At 41.8% G+C, this 22,201-nt stretch overlaps 1 protein-coding gene across 6 annotated transcripts in view; it reads right to left on the bottom strand.

Moving 5' to 3' along the window:
* slc25a26 (solute carrier family 25 member 26) overlaps positions 1–21,385 on the bottom strand; it is a 213,009-nt gene extending 191,624 nt beyond the window's left edge. For 4 of the 6 annotated variants that reach the window (XM_067998865.1, XM_067998869.1, XM_067998867.1 and 1 more), the window contains exons 1-2: positions 21,240–21,385; positions 6,936–7,092 (exon numbers count right to left, since the gene is read on the bottom strand). In XM_067998865.1, coding sequence (XP_067854966.1) covers positions 6,936–7,092; positions 21,240–21,275 — 193 coding nt within the window. In that variant the 5' untranslated portion in view covers positions 21,276–21,385. Of the gene's footprint in view, positions 1–1,453; positions 1,548–6,935; positions 7,093–21,239 lie in introns of those variants that run through there. The other 2 variants (XM_067998870.1, XM_067998871.1) reach the window with 2 other exon arrangements.
* Between the last annotated feature and the right edge of the window lie 816 nt (positions 21,386–22,201).

The raw sequence follows: 22,201 nt of genomic DNA, 5'->3' as shown, positions 1-22,201 counted from the left end.
TAAGGCTACTCCTCCCTCTCTTCCATTTTCCCTATCTCTCCTGTGGACCTTATAGCCTGGTATATTTAGTTCCCAATCCTGACCATCCTGCAGCCATGTCTCAGTAATAGCTATCATGTCATACCCTCCAATTTGAACCTGTAGTTCATTTAATTTATTCCTTATACTCCATGCATTTGTATATAGAACTTTTAGTTGGGTCACACACCCTGGCCTGACCTTCAGCTTAGATGCTGGGATAATCGCCTTACGCCTTTTAGTTTTCACTTGATCTGTAGTGTCTAAAGTACACTTTCTTTCCGCTGCTCTACGCTTTTCCCTTTCACTTGTTCTTGAACAACTGTTTGTACTATTTGCATTGTAAATTTTCCCTGGGTCTTCCCCTCTCAACTTTACTCCCTTCTGACTCCCCGCTAAAGGTTCCCATCCCTCTGCCACTCAAGTTTAAAACTTCCAACAGCACCAGCAAACACTCCCGCGAGGACATTGGTCCCGGTCCTGCTCGGGTGTAAATACAAATGCTGACAGAGCAAGGCTCCTATATAAAGACCGAATTAAACCTTTGCCTGCCCGTGGAAATATGATGAGTGAATAGCCAAAGTAGTAGCCAAATTTTTGAACGTCATTTTGCAACTCGAAGCAACCGAAACATACTTTGAGAAAAAGCTGTTTGACATTTGCCAAGTTGTGACTTGCAAATAGGCAAGTACCTTATCACCATAGCAACTGTATGGATAATGGTACATTCTGTTTTTCTCCCATTTACAGTATTTCTTTATTTTCAATTACCCAGGTCCAACCACCCGTTGCAAAGCTATGATTCTTTAGAGGTGACCTTGAATAACTGTGGAGAGGGGAGGGGAGGAGGGGTTCAAAGACAGCTGAGTACGGTAGTGATGTTTAATTTGTTTCTGGCAGAAATATTATTTGTCCTCAAGAAAATAGTGAAGACACAAAAGCTAACAGCCAAGCACATCAAACAAGTTATCTGCCAATTTTCAAGGGAGTTGGTAAGAAATCACACTGAATCCAAGAGAATGCAAAGCATTAAATTATAGAAAGCAGATGTATCTATGAAAAATACATATAATGCAAATGAAATGTTAATCCAAGTAGAATTTTACAATTTAAGAAAAAAGTTTTAAAAAACATGCATACACGAGTGTAGGAAGGCACATGCACAGTGCATTAATGCACACATTTTCTTACCCTTTGAATGACAGTTGCAACAGTAATGAGTGAAAACTGAGCAAGGTTAGTTGGTACAGGTGTCTTGAAAAGCATGTAAAGCAAGGAGCACAAGACTAAGCTAGATCTCAGCCAGTGGGCAGCCTGGTGGGTTAGCATGGATAAAGGCATTGCCCTATTATAGACGACGTATAAAAGACCACAATCATTACAACTCGATGACAGGTTATATTACAACTGCAGATCAAGCCATTCAGAAATTTACCATCAAACTGAGGGCCCATTGGTGTGGTCTTTGATCAGTACTGTATTAGGCACCACTCTGTTGCACAGAAGCAACAACTCACCATCGACAAACACTACATGGAATGGAATCATAGGAATGCAGTTTGTAGCAAGTGACATTTTAAGCAGCTTATTCATATTGAATTCCCTGTAAGTTAATGTATTATTGATAAGTAGAATTTAAATGCCCATTTAAACTTTACTGCCTTAAACATGCATTATCTTAATTTCAGCATGCTTTCTTCAACCCTTGCTCAGTGTAGACTCTTATCTCAGTCAGAACCTTTTGGGCTCAAGCTACACTCCAGAAACTTGAGCACGTAACCTCGGCTTACACTTGGTTGCAGTACTGCAGGAGTGCTGCATTATCTGGAGATAACGTCTTTCAGATGAGACTTCAATTCTAGATTCAGTGTGTCCTTTCAAGTCGATGTAAAAGATTGCATAGTACCAACATCTCAATCACCAGCACTGCAGGGGCGAAAGAGTGAACGTGAGCATGCGTCTGCGATATATCTATTTAATAACATATGTAGACACACTATAAAAAAGGTGTGTCAATGGGTGTTAGAGGTTTTGCTAGTTGAAAGACAGTTTGAAAAAAGTTAGTTTATACTCTCCATATATTTCACAGCCAACAGCTATTAAATAAAGCACTCACACTAAACGCTAGAATGTGTGATTTTTTAAAAACTCAGTTAGTATTCTATTAACTGAGCCTTGGAGGACAAGTGTAGGAGAATAATTATGAGCCTGCAAATAAATGCAAGTGAAGAAAAAATATAAATTTTGGTACAGTCATCTGCTAAATTCAAGTACAGACACCATCACTGCACTAACCTCTTGTTCAAGCAAACTGCAATAAGCTTCTGATTAATTTCATTTTAAGTGTATCGAGTTTTTAAGCCCACTTCAAGTTATTGACAAAAGTGCCCTGAGATTTAAGGTGCTGCAGTCACCAACCTCACAAAATTGAATCAAAATGTCTGTTTAGATGAAAAAAAAATCTAATAACCAGAACGTATTTTTTTTTAAGAAAACAAAATTAGAAATTTCCTCAGATACCCCAAGGATCACATGTAGTACAAGGGTGGAGGAGGAAATTTTAAATATTCTGTCTACATTCTTGCATACATACAAAACCAGGCACACTTGGGGGAGGGGGGAGATTGGAACTTGGTATCTCACATTCAAACATACACATCTTTTAAACACAAAGCAATTAAGGGCTACAATTTTCCATAAACATATGTATATTATATATCCCGCAAGTTTTTTTTTTTGAGTTGGTCATAATTGAGATATTCGGTGCAAGAAAATCAATGGGTAAAGCTGCAATGCCTCCATTCTGTAGAATTCAATGAGCACCGTGCAACAGTAACTAAACGCCTACAATTGTTATTTCCTCTGAAGGATAGCTGTTACCTCTTCAAAATAAGTTACAAGAAAGTCTGTCATTCTTGCTTGCTCCATAACCTGTCACAGCCTATTACAACACGTGCAGCTTAAAAACATTGTAATTCCTCCAACTAACCACAAGCAAGGCCACGAGAGGTTCAGTTTACAAAGAGAAATATGTGGAATTAAAATTATTTTCCTCAATTTCTGAACTGCAGAATGTCTCCTTTCCCATTAGTTTCTAACAAGGAAGTTTCAAAACTGCACCTTAAACTTTGCCCAGTGTGACTTTGCTGATTGCAAAAAAGTTACAAAAAGCTACATTTTAGACTTTAACAATGAAATTCTTATATTAAAACAGGGATTTTGCTCTCTTCTCCCTTCTGCACCATCAATCATGCACACCAACCATCAATCATGCACACCAACCATCAATCATGCACACCAACCATCAATCATGCACACCAACCATCAATCATGCACACCAACCATCAATCATGCACACCAACCATCAATCATGCACACCAACCATCAATCATGCACACCAACCATCAATCATGCACACCAACCATCAATCATGCACACCAACCATCAATCATGCACACCAACCATCAATCATGCACACCAACCATCAATCATGCACACCAACCATCAATCATGCACACCAACCATCAATCATGCACACCAACCATCAATCATGCACACCAACCATCAATCATGCACACCAACCATCAATCATGCACACCAACCATCAATCATGCACACCAACCATCAATCATGCACACCAACCATCAATCATGCACACCAACCATCAATCATGCACACCAACCATCAATCATGCACACCAACCATCAATCATGCACACCAACCATCAATCATGCACACCAACCATCAATCATGCACACCAACCATCAATCATGCACACCAACCATCAATCATGCACACCAACCATCAATCATGCACACCAACCATCAATCATGCACACCAACCATCAATCATGCACACCAACCATCAATCATGCACACCAACCATCAATCATGCACACCAACCATCAATCATGCACACCAACCATCAATCATGCACACCAACCATCAATCATGCACACCAACCATCAATCATGCACACCAACCATCAATCATGCACACCAACCATCAATCATGCACACCAGCCATCAATCATGCACACCAACCATCAATCATGCACACCAACCATCAATCATGCACACCAACCATCAATCATGCACACCAACCATCAATCATGCACACCAACCATCAATCATGCTATCAAAGATGGCAAGGACAGTTTGGAAATCACTATAAAGTCATGTGTCTCTACAATATCACAGTTAAACACTTACCAATTACGCCTCATCAAAACTCAGCTATTTTTGAACTGGCTTTGGTCAATGCAGTGCATAAGTTGCAGGCTCTGTAATCGATTCCCGATCAAATGATCATCGTGCATCAATCTGCTCATTTAAGTAACAGCTAATATGTTGATCTACGGACTTTTAATTGTAATGCTGTTGGTAAGAAAAAAAATTGACAATACCTACTGGTTTTAATTTGACAAGATGACTAACTGCTGACCTTCGCAGTTAATTAAGCAATGCTAATCACTATAGGAGGAGCATAAAACTTGCCTTTGTTTCAGGGATGAAAGTCTAATGGTTTCTCCAAACTGTTAGCTGATAGACATGTGACATTTGAAGGTGGTCAGCAAATTATATGCCAGTGGATTTTTCATGTTTAACTTCATTGCTGTGTGCTGTGATTGTTAATCAGTGATCAGGCCATTCAATGGCTCGTTCCAAATCTTTGAGACCACAAATTTTGCATTCCAATAATGAATTAAATTTGGGCTTATAATTTAGACAAGCTATGCACAGCAGGTCCAACTATGGCTATAAAGAGCAAAAACTTCCAGCACCTGGCTGAAATCACTCTGTGGCATTTTTGCCAAATGTTTTATAAATAGATGAAGGGAACATATTAAAAGCAAAGTAACATTTTTCAGCAGAGAATTACATCTCAAGCCTTAATATGTCAGTTTGTGAACACTAAAATGCTACTCGGTCAGTACTTCAACCTAGTTCTTTCAGTACTGTGATAATGAATTTCAGAGTTTACAAGCTTACTGAAGCACGGTGGTTATAAATTACTTTAAGCTCATTCCACATCAAGATGACCAACATCAACTGAACATTTAACCCTTTGAGCTCCTTTATCCTTTGCACTATAATGTCTGCTTCGAATATTGGTGCCTCCACAAACTTACTTTTCTTTACCTTCAAGGATTTCTGGTTTTATGTTTTGTGTCGCCAAAGCTTCACTTTTAGAATTAGAAGGGGCGACACACAAGAACTCACAATACAATACTGTTCTCAGCAGACAACATTCCTGAATTCAGAATTAAAAAAAAAAAATCAGGTGGAATCAACTGAGTAAATGAATGCCTTTTTGGATGAGAAAAGCAAAAATGTTGACAATAACTTAACATTAGGAAAACAACTTTGGAAGGAATAAATACACAACACTAAAAGGAAATTATAAACACTTAAATTTATCTTTGCAAAGTCTAATTTTGAAAAAGGAGCTGACATGCATCTCTGCATCCTCAGCACCATCTCCCTTAAGCTGCCTCTACTTGATGCAAATGATGTAAAATGCACTCTGTACCCAAGAGTAGCATCGATGTCGAAAGAAGATGAAATTCTCCCTGTGCCAAAAGCAAAATCCACTGCATGCATCGCTCTAGAATTGTAGTGCGTTAACAGTGATGTTTCTGCATTTAAGTCACATTTTGGAAATCACCTTTCCGGGTAATCATGTTTAACCCTAAAATCAAAAGAATTAACAATGATAGAACTATAGCATAATACAGATGGGTGGCAGTAAGTTATATTGAAAATAATAGATACATTGGATTGATAATAAAGCAGTGATCTCAAGATGTTCAGACATAAAGCAAAACACGGAAACTGGGAAGAGTAATGAATTTGCAAGTTATATTTCTGCTCCGAGTCCTAGATTACAATAGGGTACCTATCGATAGTATCAAAGGAGCTTGCTGTGTGCTGGGGAAAAAAAAGCATCACTGGTTTTGTGCAGAGAAGTCTTCAGTGTTAAGATATATTGCTGGCAAAGATTAGAAAGAACATAGCACTGCATCTGACAAAATATGGAAAAGCACCCAATACCAACATCCCTCAGCTCTCTATGCCCACAGACAAACAATCGCAGGGCCTTTCTGCATAACTTCTCAACCTCCAGGCGAAAGAAAAAGAACAAACTTGCATTTATTTAACACCTTTCATGACCTCATGACGTCACAAAGTGCTTTACAACAATGATAACACCTCAAAAGTACTTTATTGGCTGTAATGTAGGAAACATGGCAGCCAATTTGCACACAGCAAAATCCCACCAAGTAAAATGAGACAATTGTTGTCAGCTATTTGTTACATGGGCCAGAAACTAGCTTCAGAAATGTGACTTGTCCAACAGTAGACTAAACAAAACATTTTCCCAATAAGAATTAAACACTTACACCAACCTCCACAGCCAGGTACCTTAGAACAGTGTGAAAAGCATTTTCATTGTCCCTGGACAGAGCATGATTTGCTACAAGTCTATAGCACCTTTGACATAGCAGCATAATTAGGCAAACATTGACACCGAGCCAAAGGAAGAGACATTAGGAAAGGTGAGTAAAACCTTGGTCAAGGAAGTAGGTTTTAAGGACGATCATAAAAGGAAGAGAGAAAGAGGTTTAGGTAGGGAATTCTAGAGCTGAGGGCCTACAAGGATGAAGGCACAGCTGCCAATGATCCAGCAAATAGATAGTCTCACCTTACACTTCAACAGGGACCCGCAGAAAATATCAAACACTGAAGACTGTCAGGATTGCTTCGCCCCAGAAGGCAATAAGATATTGAATGTTTATTAATTTGCATAAAATACTGTTCAAATAAACATACTACAGAAATTTCCATGTTCTATACAGTCACATCTTTTTCCAAAAAGTGTCAGATGAAAACTGAAGTTATGTAAACAAGAATTTACCATTAGGAAAAGATCCTATGGCAGCAGAAGGAACACCAGCATAAATCCCACGAAACCCTCCAGCAGTGTAGAAACCCTGCTGACTCTGTAGTCTGGTTTTTATGGTGTCTAGTGGGAACAGTGTCAGATCCACACACATTCCTGCCATGCCACCAGCCTAAAGGAACAAGGAAAAGCAAAATGGATCAGTGATCTTGGCAGCACCACACTCACATGTAGGTTTACACAGACTGTATGGCACTATACAAACTAGTGATAAATTGTCCAATTACAGCCTCAAAACTGCCAAATACTTGGATGGCTGATGTTTGAGGGACATTATTGAAACCACAAAAATATTAATCATTTTTCTGTCTCATTTCTGGGATTGTCCATTTGCTAAAAAAGATTAGTATTTAAATCACAAGATTTTTATTAGCACAAACTTAAAGATCTGAATTTGCCTAATTTCAAATGACAGCAAGCCTCGGAATCGTCCAAGTAATTAACTGTGGATTGTCACTGATCCTATTACAATTAAGTGTTCAACATGGGCATCAGATTATCCATCATACTCATCACCACCTCTTTTCACTGTTTATAACATCTTCTGCAGCCCGACGAAATTACTGCTTTATAAATCACTCCTATCTGAAGTTTTGGGATTTTGATCATTTTTCACAGAAAAGATTTGGAAAAAAGATAAATGTAAATGTTGGGTTTTTAAAGCAAATTTTATTTCTACAAGAAAAAAAAAGACGAAAGCTAGTTAAATGAGCTAAGCACTGAAGTTGTTTCCCCAAAGATTGAAGAGAATAAGCAGTTCGTTAACTAGTCTTGGTAATCAATAAACACCTCGCACCCATTGTGTTGAAAGGTCTCTGATCCCAGGTGCTGAGCAATGGTTGTCTGACATTGGCCCCACCCTTTGGTTGTGAACATGGAGATGAAATAGGGACAGTCAGATTATAAACAGAAAGCTACTAGAGTAGGCTTTCATCAGATACAAAAGGTTAGGATGCAGGACAGTAATTAGAAGTGATCTTAAGTCAAGCAAGATGACATTGCTGTGGGGAACTGTTGTTTTTAGATGATATTGAACACACAAGTTGCACTGAGTGAATTAAGTGAATCCAAATATAACTATCGCTCTGTACGTTGATTTGCTGTATTCGTATCGGGAAAAGTATCTCCTCTGTCCACCTTCAAAAATATGGAGGCGTACGTGCGACGAGTGCAAAAGACACGACATCCAGTTCAGATCAGAAGAAGGTTCTATTGTTACAACCGTGGGTTATGCTATTATATAGTTAGATATTGGGTAGTACGGACACATCCCTAAATGCAAGATGCTCAGTGTCACTATACCTGACAGAATATCTAAGGAGACACCAAAACTTGTGACAGTATCCAACAATAGTGTTATTCCTCTGCATCACAGGTACTCTCAATAAAAGCCCCGTCGTTCAGTGACTCACCAGATTTGGATGAATTCAAACCCCTCCAGCACATTTCAACCTTCCGATGTATTCTCAATTTCCCTTTATTCATGTTGTCTCTCAACTGCCATCCACACATTAAAGACTGCTCAGGATGAATGACAATTCCAACATATTTAGATTCAGGAGGGTCCAAAAATCAAGAACCTTCAAATCTGAAATTCCAGCTTTGCAAGACTGTTCTTTGAAGTAAGACAAATGCTTCTACTAGACTGCTAGGGACACAAATGCATAACTCCACCCTTCTGCTCCCCTCAAACATGAGCAAGTTAACCAATGATCCTCTTCCTACACATACAAACAGAATCATTTTTCCCCCAAATATAAATGGTGGTGGCCATTCATATCTGATGCCAAATAGGCCCAATTCAAACCTGTTGAGCATTTCAAATGAGCTTATGTCTATTGGTTCAAAAATGGAGATAGTAACTATGACCAACTCATGTTATATGATAATATTCAATAGCAGAATACTACAGACTGTACAAGAAACAGATGACATTTATAAAAAGTGCAAAACTTTGGATCTGCTTCACTCCAATGCTTGTTCCAATTGCAGGTACTAATCAATAGGGTAATTACTTTTAATCTCTTTAAATTTTGGATATATTGATTTATTTTATCACATTAGTATTCATGTCAAGCTGGAAAAAGAAAACATCGATCAGCTTTAATCTGGCTTCCCAAAATATGAAATTATTTTTTCAGACTCTACTTTGGAAGTAATTCCCTCAAGTACTAAGCATATCACTTTTTACTTCAGGCCTCCAGCTAACAGCCTCACTTCCCTCTCCTTCCTTCCTGCCTGCCAGCCCCACCCAAGACTTGAAGCTGTTAGAGTAAGACTATCTATAATACAATGCTCACAATTCAGGACTGCCAAGCGGGGCCTATTAAAGTACAGGCAGGCATTACAGGAGAGATTTCCCCAAATATCATACAGCAGTGGACATGTCGTATTTCAAACAACCACTTGGCATTTTGGCCAACTGTTTGCAGATTCAGATTTTTCAACCTGAATGTAAGATGTACGTTAAAACTGCTAACGACAGTCAGGAATGTACCTGGAGCAAGGGAGGGGGAGGGGGAAGGGAAAAGGGAGACATGCTCACAAACCTGTCTGAAAAAGCAGAACAGCTCATTGTGGTGGTAAAAAGATGTGTTTTGGAGCAAAGGAAATATTGTGTTACTAAGGTCAAAGAGGCCTGAAAAATACAATATAATGACCTTAGTCAGTCAGTTAGAAGTGACATTATAGCTTTGCCAGGTTTCAATTCTGGTCACCTACACAGACTGGTGTAGCGAGTCTTTTCACATCACATGTAAAATCAAAAAAGCCTCAAATTGTTCATACTTAACGTGGTTATGTAGCTGTAAAGTAACATATCTAACTGTACACTAAGTTAAAAACAAGGAATCCCCAATGGCCTGGTGGTTAAGGGCACAACCTGGTGCAACACTAAGGAATACAGCTCATCAAATCAGAGCACTGATTGCATTGTAAATTTGTCATGTGTAGCCAGGTCTTCGTAGCTGCATCGAGTGTCCTTTGCGTACTTTACCACAAGGCAACGGTATTGAGCAATCCGAAACCTTCTCACCCGGCTCACAGTGGCCATTTGGCCCATCTTTGAAAGAGCTATTCAATTAGTCCCACTCCCCTGCTCTTTCCCCACAGCCCTGAAAGTCCCAGGTTTGATTCCTCCTTTGTGCTGCAGTAGTTAGCCCAAATGCCCAAGCAAGAGTGTGGGGAAAAAAAAGCCAGGATTTTCTATCCTGATCACTGTCCAGCAACCTCTTCTGAGAAGTGCACGTGGAGGCCTGATGACAGCAGGATCAAGCTTGATTGTGATGCCCCCAAAAGGATTAATCATCTGCCTCTATTCATAAACGAGGCTCATTCATGAGGGATGGCCAGTACTGGGAGCTGCCAGCACCAGTGGATCCATAAACCAACACAAGTCAGGATCTTCATAAATGGAAGGAAGAGAAAAATTAGAAAACTATTTAGCAAAACAAACTATTTTGCTCCATTTGCCCTCTCCAAATCCTGATATTGTCTCTGGGAATGTAAATGGCAGCAGAATTTCTAAATGTCTTATTCCACCAGTTCAAATCTTAAAACATTTTTATTAGTTATTTAAAAATGTTGGTCAATAAATGTGTTAGTTTTAGGGCCCACGTCAAATGCTGAAGGATCTTGTGACATCAGTTCAAAATCTTTAAATGGGGAGCGTCTATACATTCAGAAGTACTTTTTTTGCTGCATTTAAACATTACTTATTTGCATACAATTTCCTCAACACTTCAAAGATTTGCAACTTCACAGTTTGCATGCATTTTGATGTGTAATACTGAAATGAAAGCACAGACATTCTTCCTCGTGAAATTTATTGCTCTGCTATTCATACTGAACAGTTATCAGCAAACACATTGCAGTGAATAGACATTCCTACCATTGCTTGACCAGGACACATTCACATCCATCCTGAAATCTGGCCACAGGTTTGGCAGACAGAGGCACAGCAAGCAATTCAGCCCATCATGTCTTTTGCTAGCTCTATACTACAGCAAGCCAAAACTCACCCCATTGCCCTGCTCTTTCCCTCTGCTTCAAATATTTATTTTTGCTTAAAAGATGCAATGGTCTTGGTCTCAACCACTCCCTGTGACAAAGTACTGATGCTCCAACAATCCAATGTAAAGAAATTTCTCCTAAGCACTCTCCTTACTTTCTTAGTAAATACTTAAAATGGATAAGCCCATATCACTGACTCCCGAAGCAGAGAAAATGGTCTTTCTCCATAATTTTTTTTAAAAACTCCATCAAATCTCCCTTTAGCCTTTTCTACTCCAATGGAAATAGAGCAAGTATGTCAAGTTTCTCCTCATGACTATTTCTGGTATAATTCCAGTAAATCTACACTATATGTTCTCTATAGCTTTAATGCTCTTTCTACAGTGGGGCACCCAAAACTACACAATATTCTTAACAGTGGCCTAACCAAATTTAGCATTACTCCTTAATTGTTGTACTCTAAGTCACTACTGGTAAAAGCCAAAATGCTATATATTTTTTAATTCATTCATGGGATGTGGGCGTCACTGGCCCTTTTTAATATTAAATGGTTTTGTCTATCTGCACATGTACTGAGAATTACATATTTGAACTGCTCGGTCTCCTTGTTAATCCAAACCTTTCAGCATCTTTCCATTGACTGTACACTCCCATTATCTGCTTTCCTTCTTCCACCACTGCCCCCCACCACCAAAAGTTATTGCTTCACACTTCACCTTAAATAACTGCCACCTGTCTGTCCATTCTGCCAAATTTGTTCATGTCCCACTGAAGTCCTCTTCAATGTCAGAAAACTACAAAAAGTCATGTTCCCGAGGCACAAGTCCAAATTATATATCTCAAAAACAAACATGGATTCAGCACAGACTCCTGGGGTATACCATTGCCAATCCTTCTCCAACCCGATCACCCATTAACCCTAACTCATTGTGCTAACAACCCTCCTGTGGGGCGCCTTATTGAATCCCTTTTGAAATTTCATATATACACCTTATCTAATGCATTTGCTTTATCTATCCAATTGGTTGCATTTTCAAAAAGCTCTATTGTATGTTAAACACAACTTGCCTTTAATAATCCAGGTTTGCTGTACTTGATCAACATTTGCTTTTCTAAATGCTCACTAATTTTATCTCAAATTACAGATTCTAAGAGCTTGCTCACAAATGATGTTAAATTAACTGGTCTATCATTACCAGTTTATGCTTCTCTCCATTCTTGAGCAGAGGTATTACATTGGTTACTTTCAATTCCCACTTCGACAACTTACAAATCTAAGGAAGAATGCAGTGGATCTGCAGGAATGGAGGTTAAAGCTAAGAATGGGAGAGTATTACTCCATTGGAATTAAGGAAACACAGAAGCGGGTGGAAGCTTATGGTGGTATACTACTTCACCAGGCTGCAGCGCCGGTGTTCAGTAACTAACCTGGCACCAGCAATATGCCCCGTAACTCACCATCTCCCTTGGCAAGAGCAGAGTACCTCCCTGCAAGCTCCATGGCCTTCTCATATCCTGTGAGTTGTTTGAAGTTGGGGTGCTCCCTCCAATGGCCTGCCGCTCACTGTACTTGTGTACAATTGTTCCAGCAGCAAGATTGAGTAATTGAGTGGAAGGCTAGCAGTTAAGAACAGTGTGTCTCGTTGCATGGGAGAGCTGAAGTAAGAGATGTGGGGCTATTAGCCTGTAAAAGTGGAGGAAGGTGTTTTGAGGGTTGTGCATGTAATTGCTGTAAGGTTAGAGGCTTCCCCCCCCCACTCCCACCCAGTGTGCATTGTGAATGATTAGTTGTGCAAGCATTTCTTTTATACAGTGAAGAATGCGCTCGTGCCCAGAGCGACCAAGGAAGAAAAGGGAGAGCATTCAGTGTCTTGATAAAGTCATTGAACCTTTTTGCCGCATTGGCCTGAAGCCCTGGGAGTGAGACAATTGGCACTCTGCCATCAGGTGGCATGAGTGACATTTCAGCAGGTTTTCTGCCACGGGCACCCAGCACTTGCATCCCTGATATCAATTTCCTCAAGGAGGGTTTGCAGTCTGTGAAATTGTGGCATCTTCTTCTAGGCCTGTGTCCTATGCCCTGCTACCTTGTTTGGCTGAGTGTGCCAGGTTCTGCTGGAATAGACAGTCTTGTTATAGGGCAGAAAAAGATTCATGAGACACACAGTCAAGTTAGCTGAGAGTAAGGCAAGTGAGCCAAGCACTGTTGCTTACTTACCTGCTTGTACCCCAGTCCATTGCAGTGTGGAATCCAGAACTGTCTTTTCAAAGGCTGTACTCCAATTTCAACACCCACTTTTGACATGATTTACAGCAATGATGCCTTCAATGGATATGCAAACAAGCTGACACTAAAAACTCTCATGTAAATACTTATCCAGAGCACTGGTAGGCACAAGTCATCTTCCATTGGTATAAAAGCAGGGCAACTCACCATGTGGAAATTCTAGGCCCTTGTGTCTTTTGATAGTACCTTGGTCATAGTATCCCATTCACCCATTATATTTCAGAATCAAAGACCACCATCCCTTCAGCTAATCAGATCCAAGAACTGCATTCCACCATATCTCAGAACCATATCTGCAGCACATTGCTGAGTGACAGATCTCATTACATTTTAATTTAATATTTTGAAGCCACCCCATTATATACACCTTTAAAATTAACTTTTCTGCCCTGTTTAACACAGCACACGGTAAAATGTCCAGAATCAAGTTTCACTTCACTTTGCACAGTGGAAGTAGTTAAGCATTGTTCCAAGTCTCCACACTGTGAGGTCACTCTCCATCTCAGTGTTGGTAATCAGCCCTACGGTCTGTAGCACTTGAACTTATTTCTGAACAACAAATCCCACTGACAAATAACACATACCCTGAAATTTATTGATGTGGAGATGCCGGTGATGGACTGGGGTGGACAAATATTAGGACTTGCACAACACCAGGTTATAGTCCAACAGTTTTATTTGAAATCACAAGCTGACGAAGAAGGAAAGCTCTGAAAGCTTGTGATTGCAAATAAAACTGTTGGACTATAACCTGGTGTTGTGCAAGTCCTTACATCTGAAATTTATTGCGTGTCAACAGCTGGGTGGAAGAGTTTTTCCATAACCTCAGTTCAGGGACATCAGAAACTATGCTCCAGCCCCCGGACTCTCCATTAGCAACACCATGAGAGCTACGGTTTTACTTATTTAAAACATTACTAACTATTTGAAGTCAGTTTTCATTTCAAATTTCCAGCATTAGCATTCTTAAAAACATGTTAATAAATGCCACTGACCAGGTTAACAAGGCAAAAATCTGACCTCATTGTAACTGCACCAAGGACAGTGAAAAGAGCCTACAAATTTTTAATGCATATATAAATTTATGAAAATGACAACACTGTATGCTGAGTGCTTTACTCCAACCATTCATGTAATTCTTATTAGGAACAGGCGTAGGCCATTTAACCCCTCGAGTATGTTCCACCATTCATAGAATCATAGAAAATAGGAGCAAGAGAAGGCCATTCAGCCCTGCTCCGCCATTCAAAATGATCATGGCTGATCGTTTAACTCAGTACCCTGTTCCCGCTTTTTCCCCAAATCCCTTCAGCATTAAGAAATATATATCTCTTTTTATTCATTCATGGGATGTGGGCGTCGCTGGCGAGGCCAGCATTTATTGCCCATCCCTAATTGCCCTTGAGAAGGTGGTGGTGAGCCGCCTTCTTGAACCGCTGCAGTTCGTGTGGTGAAGGTTCTCCCACAGTGCTGTTAGGTAGGGAGTTCCAGGATTTTGACCCGGCGACAATGAAGGAATGGTGATATATTTCCAAGTCGGGATGGTGTGTGACGTGGAGGGGAACATGCAGGTGATGTTGTTCCCATGTGCCTGCTGCTCGTGTCCTTCTAGGTGATAGAGGTCGCGGATTTGGGAGGTGCTGTCGAAGAAGCCTTGGCGAGTTGCTGCAGTGCATCCTGTAGATGGTACACACTGCAGCCACGGTGCGCCGGTGGTGAAGGGAGTGAATGTTTCAGGTGGTGGATGGGGTGCCAATCAAGCGGGCTGCTTTGTCCTGGATGGTGTCGAGCTTCTTGAGTGTTGTTGGAGCTGCACTCATCCAGGCAAGTGGAGAGTATTCCATCACACTCCTGACTTGTGCCTTTAGATGGTGGAAAGGCTTTGGGGAGTCAGGAGGCGAGTCACTCACCGCAGAATACCCAGCCTCTGACCTGCTCTTGTAGCCACAGTATTTATATGGCTGGTCCAGTTAAATTTCTGGTCAATGGCGACCCCCAGGATATTGATGGTGGGGGATTCAGCGATGGTAATGCCGTTGAATGTCAAGGGGAGGTGGTTAGACACTCTCTTGTTGGAGATAGTCATTGCCTGGCACGAATGTTACTTGCCACTTATGAGCCCAAGCCTGGATGCTGTCCAGGTCTTGCTGCATGCGGGCACGGACTGCTTCATTATCTGAGGGGTTGCGAATGGAACTAAACATGTGCAATGATCAGCAAACATCCCTATTTCTGACCTTATGATGGAGGGAAGGTCATTGATGAAGCAGCTGAAGATGGTTGGGCCGAGGACACTGCCCTGAGGAACTCCTGCAGCAATGTCCTGGGGCTGAGATGATTGGCCTCCAACAACCACCACCATCTTCCTTTGTGCAAGGTATGACTCCTGCCACTGGAGAGTTTTCCCCCTGATTCCCATTGACTTCAATTTTACTAGGGCTGCTTGGAGCCACACTCGGTCAAATGCTGCCTTGACGTCAAGGGCAGTCACTCTCACCTCACCTCTGGAATTCAACTCTTTTGTCCATGTTTGGACCAAGGCTGTAATGAGATCTGGAGCCAAGTGGTCCTGGCGGAACCCAAACTGAGCATCGGTGAGCAGGTTATTGGTGAGTAAGTGCCGCTTGATAGCACTGTCGACGACACCTTCCATCGCTTTGTTGATGATTGAGAGTAGACTGATGGGGCGATAATTGGCCAGATTGGATTTGTCCTGCTTTTTGTGGACAGGACATACCTGGGCAATGTTCCACATTGTCGGGTAGATGCCAGTGTTGTAGCTGTACTGGAACAGCTTGGCTAGAAGCGCAGCTAGTTCTGGAGCACAAGTCTTCAGCACTGCAGCCGGGATGTTGTTGGGGCCCATAGCCTTTGTCGTATCCAGTGCACTCAGCTGTTTCTTGATATCACGTGGAGTGAATCGAACTGGCTGAAGACTGGCTTCTGTGATGGTGGGGATATTGGGAGGAGGCAGAGATGGATCATCCACTCGGCACTTCTGGCTGAAGGTGGTTGCAAATGCTTCAGCCTTGTCTTTTGCACTCACGTACTCGACTCTGCCATCATTGAGGATGGGGATGTTTACAGACCCTCCTTCTCCCGTTAGTTGTTTAATTGTCCACCACCATTCACGACTGGATGTGGCAGGACTGCAAAGCTTTGATCTGATCCGTTGCTTGTGGAATTGCTTAGCTCTGTCTATTGCATGTTGCTTCTGCAGTTTAGCATGCATTCATCCTGAGTTGTAGCTTCAACAGGTTGGCACCTCATTTTTAGTTACGCCTGGTGCTGCTCTTGGCATGCTCTTCTACACTCCTCATTGAACCAGGGTTGATCCCCTGGCTTGTTGGTAATGGTAGAGTGAGGAATATGCCAGGCCATGAGGTTATAGATTGTGCTGGAATACAATGCTGCTGCTGATGGCCCACAGCGCCTCATGGATGCCCAGTTTTGAGCTCCGAGATCTGTTCTGAATCTATCCTATTTAGCATGGTGAATAGTGCCACACAACACGTTGGATGGTGTCCTCAGTGCGAAGACGGGACTTCATCTCCACGAGGACTGTGCGGTGGTCACTCCTACCAATACTGTCATGGACAGATGCATCTGCGATGAGTAGATGGTGAGGACGAGGTCAAGCAGGTTTTTTCTTCATGTTGGTTCGCTCACAACCTGCCTCAGGCCCAGTCTAGCAGCTATGTCCTTCAGGACTCGGCCAGCTCGGTCAGTCGTGGTGCTACCGAGCCACTCTTGGTGATAGACATTGAAGTCCCCCACCCAGAGTACATTCTGTGCCCTTGCTACCCTCAGTGCTTCCTCAAAGTGGTGCTCAACATTGAGGAGGACTGATTCATTAGCTGAGGGAGGGCAGTAGGTGGTAACCAGCAGGAGTTTTCCTTGCCCATGTTCGACCTGATTCCATGAGATTTCATGGGGTCCAGAGTCAATGTTGAGGACAACCAGGGCCACTCCCTCCTGACTGTATATCACTGTACCGCCACCTCTGGTGGGTCTGTCCTGCTGGTGGGACAGGACATACCCAGGGATGGTGATGGAAGAGTCTGGGACGTTGGCTGACAGGTATGATTCTGTGAGTATGGCTATGTCAGGCTGTTGCTTGACTCGTCTGTGGGACAGCTCTCCCAATTTTGGCACAAGTCCCCAGATGTTAGTGAGGAGGACTTTGCAGGGTCGACTGGGCTTGGTTTGCCTTTGTTGTGTCCGGTGCCTAGTGGTCTGATGCCAGGTGGTCTGTCTGGTTTTATTCTTATTATGACTTTTTTTAAGCGAGATTTTACAATTGAGTGGCTTGCTAGGCCATTTCAGAGGGCAATTAAGAATCAACCACATTGCTGTGGGTCTGGAGTCACATATAGACCAGACCGGGTAAGGACAGCAGGTTTCCTTCCCGAAAGGACATTCTTGAATATATTTAATGACCTGACCTCCACTGCCTTCTGTGGTAGAGAATTCCACAGGTTCACCACCCTCTGAGTGAAGAAATTTCTCCTCATCTCAGTTCTAAATGGCATACCCCGCATCCTGAGACTATGACCCCTGGTTATGGAATTCCCCATCCATCGGGAACATCCTCGCTGCATCTTGTCTGTCTGGTCCTATTAGAATTTTATACGTTTCGATGAGATCACCTCTCATTCTTCTAAACTCCAGTGAATATAGGCCTAGTCGACCCAATCTCTCCTTATACATCAGTTCTGCCATCCCAGGAATCAGTCTGGTAAACCTTTGTTGCACTCCCTCCATGGCAAGGACATCCTTCCTCAGATAAGGAGGCCCAAACTGCACACAATACTTAAAGTGTGGTCTCACCAAGGCCCTGTACAACTGCAGAAAGACATCCCTGCTCCTGTACTCAAATCCTCTTGCAATGAAGGCCAACATACCATTCGCCTTCCTAACTGCTTGCTGCACCTGAATGCTCGCTTTCAGCGACTGGTGTACAAGGATACACAGGTCTCGTTGCACCTCCCTTTTTCCCAATCTATCACCATTCAGATAATAATCTGTCTTTCTGTTTTTACAACCAAAGTGGATAACCTCACATTTTATCCACATTATACTGCATCTGCCATGTTCTTGCCCACTCGCCCAACTTGTCTAAATCACATTGGAGCCTCTTTGCATCCTCCTCACAGTTCACATTCCACCCCAGTTTTGTGTCATCTGTAACATTTCCAAGTTTGCATTCAGTTCCCTCATCCAAATCATTGATATATATTGTGAATAGCTGGAGCCGATGCACTGATCCCTGCGGTACCCCACCAGTCACTGCCTGCCACCCGGAAAAAGACCCGTTTATTCCTACTCTCTGCTTCCTGTCTGTCAACCAATTCTTAATCCATGCCAGTATATTCCCCCCAATCCCATGTGCTTTAATTTTGCATACTAACCTCTTGCATGGGACCTTATCAAAAGCCTTCTGAAAATCCAAGTGCACCACATCCACTGGTTCTTCCCTATGACCTCCTCAAAAAACTCCAGTAGATTTGTTAAGCATGATTTCCCTTTCATAAACCTATGCTGACTTTGTCCAATCCCATTAATGCCCTCCAAGTGTTTTATCATCACATCCTTTATAACAGACGCTAGCATTTTCCCCACTACTGATGTTAGGCTAGCATTTTCCCCACTACTGCTGAAGTGTTCCCAGTCGGGGAACACTTCAGCAGTCATGGACATTCATCCACCGACCTTCGGGTAAGCGTACTCCAAGGCGGCCTTCGAGACACACGACAACGCAAAATCGTCGAGCAGAAATTGATAGCCAAGTTCCGCACCCATGAGGACGGCCTCAACCGGGATCTTGGGTTCATGTCACGCTACACGTTACCCCACCAGCGAACAAATGTTATCTGTTTTTAATATAATGGGTCATTTGCTGGCTCTCTCTGCCTTCCGGATGTTTCTGCCTCTCTGTTTTTTTTCCCTGTTTGTTTTTTTGTTGAATGTGTATTCGGGGGTTCTGCAGGTGACACCTCTCTGTCTGAACACGGTGATTGCCTTGGCAACGGGCAGTTGCAGGGGCAGTCTGTAAACACCATGTATTGTTCTATATGTATAAATGCGTAGGCTTCAAGGAGCTCTTGAACATTTACCTGAGGAAGGAGGAAGTCTCCGAAAGCTTGTGAATTTAAAATAAAATTGCTGGACTATAACTTGGTGTTGTAAAATTGTTTACAGTTAGGCTAACTGGTCTGGAATTCCTTGTTTTTTCTCTCCCTCCTTTTTTAAATAGTCAACAAGATCATGGCTGATCTGTGACCTAACTCCATATACCCACCTTAGCCCCATATCCCTGAGATAGATTTTTGTTAACCAATCTCAGATTCAAAATTAACAATTGTGCTAGTATCAACTGCCTTTCGCAGAAGAGAGTTCCAAACTTCTACCACCCTTTGCGCGTAGAAGTGTTTGCTAACTTCATTCCTGAAAGTCTTAGCTCTAATTTTTAGGCTATGTCCTCTAGTCCTAAACTCCTCAACCAACAAAAATAGTTTCTCTCTATCTACCCAGCTTCCCTTAATATCTTGAAAACTTAGATCAAATCACCCCTTAATCTTCAAAACTCCAGGGAATAAAACCCTAATTTGTGTAATCTTTCCTCGTAATTTAACCCTTGGAGTCCAGGTATCACTCTAGTAAATCTACACTGCACTCCCTGCAAGGCCAATATATCCTTCCTAATGTGCAGTGCCCAGAACTGAACACAATACTCCAGGTGCGGTCAAACCAGGGCTTTGTATAGTTGTAGCATAACTTCTAGCCCCTTGTATTATAGTCCTCTAGATACAAAGGCCAGCATTCAATTAATCTTTTTGATTATTTTCTGTACACATCCATGACATTTTAATGATCTATGTACAAAGTCTCTTTGGACCACCACTATTTTGAGCTTTTCACCATTTAGAAGATATTCTGATTTATCCTTTTTAGGTCCAAAGTGGATGACCTCACACTTGCCTACACTGAAATCCATCTGCCACTGTTTTTTGCCATGTCACTTAATCTATTAATAACTATGTAATTTATATACTTCCATCTACACTGCTTACAATGCTGCATATCTTTGTGGTCATCAGCAAACTTGGATATGTGGCTCTCCATCCAATCATCTAAGTCATTAATAAATACAGTGAATAGTTGAGACCCCAACACAGATCCTTGCAACACACCACTCGTCACTCCTGCCAATTTGAGTATCTGCTCATTATCCCTACTCTGTCTCCTGCCACTCAGCCAATTTCCTAACCAGGTCAATAATTTGCCCTCAATTCCACAAGCTTCAACTTTAGCTAACAGTTTCTTATGAGGGTCTTCATCAAACACCTTCTGGAAATCCATATAAAACTACATCCATAGACATTCCCCTGCCCAAGACTTTAGTTACCCCTTCAAAAAATTCAATCAAGTTCATCAGGCATGACCTACCTCTTACAAATCCATACTGGTTCTCTCTGATCAGCTGAACATTTTTAAAAGGTGTTCAGTCACTCGACCCTTATAGACTCAAGTAATTTCCCAACAACAGATGTTAGGCTAACTGGTCTATACTTCCCTGGTTTTCCTCTCTCGCCTTTTTTAAATAGCAGAGTGACATGTGCAATTTTCCAATCTAAAGGGAACAGTTCCTGAATCAAGAGAACTTTGGAAGATTATAGTTAGGGCAGCTGTAATGTTTTCACCTACTTCTTTATAATAGAGATTTAATTGAAAACATTGCCTTAGTGCTTCTTGCTGTATAATGATAGATAAATATCCAAAACACCTGTTAAAACATCCAAAAAAATTAAATCCCTCCTTATTAATGGTTCTATTTTAATTTCCCATTTAATCAGCGCGGAGCGTTTAAAATTACAAAAAAAACAAACTGGTCACCTTACTTGCAGTCTCTGGAAATAGTGTTTAAACTGAGGCGGTAATTCCAGAACAGAAAGACTCACCACAAGTGATGCTACAAATTCTCTGCCGTCCATCATTACACCACCTCCTGCTCGTAAACTCCACTCAGCTGAAAACAGTGATCTGAACTTAACTCCAACCAACGAAACACCCGCTCCTGCACGGCGCCATGTTCACCATGACGCCAGACAGCACTTCCGGGGTCAAATACCAGTCAAAGCACGGGTTTCCGGTGGGCTCCTGAGGGGCTCCACAAACCAAGCAACTGAGATGGTTCATGTTTTCAGCAGCGCTTCAGCGTAATCCTCAATATCAGCAGTCAGAAGCAATCATGAGTGCTGATCCAGTGGGCATAACATGACTGTATGTAAAAGGATTTTTTTTTACCACTTTCAGAGCTGTCAACACTGAGGAAGTGTTAGAAACAATTCGTGATCAGGAAAAGTGACACAGTTTGCAAACCCATTTAAACACCAGGACTGATTGCCAAATCGCAAGGCCTATGGTACCATGATTGAACAGGACACCCTAACGCTAACCAACCACAACGTAACTCAACCCTAACCCTAACCCTATTCCTACCCTAATCCAAACCTGTCAACACTAAGGAAATGTTAGAAATGATTCACAATCAGGAAAAGTGACAGAGACTGTAAACCTATTTAAATACCAGGATTGATTTGCCAATCTGCATGGGCGATGGCGCCAACATTGAACAGACAAACAGGTCTGGGAAATTGTGCAAAAAGGTCTTCACGCATTCCTCGCCTGATGTGCACTAAGTGCAATTTTTTGTAATAGAATTATAGATTTCACAGCACAGAAGGAGGCCATTCGGCCCACCACACCAGTGCTGGCTTGCTGAAAGAGTGATGCACTTAGACCCAATCCCTTGCCCGTTTTCCACATCCTTTTAATTTTTTTTCTTTTTCAAAAATGTACCCACATTCCTTTTAAGAGCTATTATAGATTCCACTTCCACTATTTAAGTGCTTCACCCAGA

This window comes from Heptranchias perlo, chromosome 17 (genome assembly GCF_035084215.1).
Source record: "Heptranchias perlo isolate sHepPer1 chromosome 17, sHepPer1.hap1, whole genome shotgun sequence".
NCBI classification, from domain to species: domain Eukaryota; kingdom Metazoa; phylum Chordata; class Chondrichthyes; order Hexanchiformes; family Hexanchidae; genus Heptranchias; species Heptranchias perlo.
The sequence above is the reverse complement of the archived record's forward strand: the minus strand, read 5'-3'. Positions and strand labels throughout refer to the sequence as shown.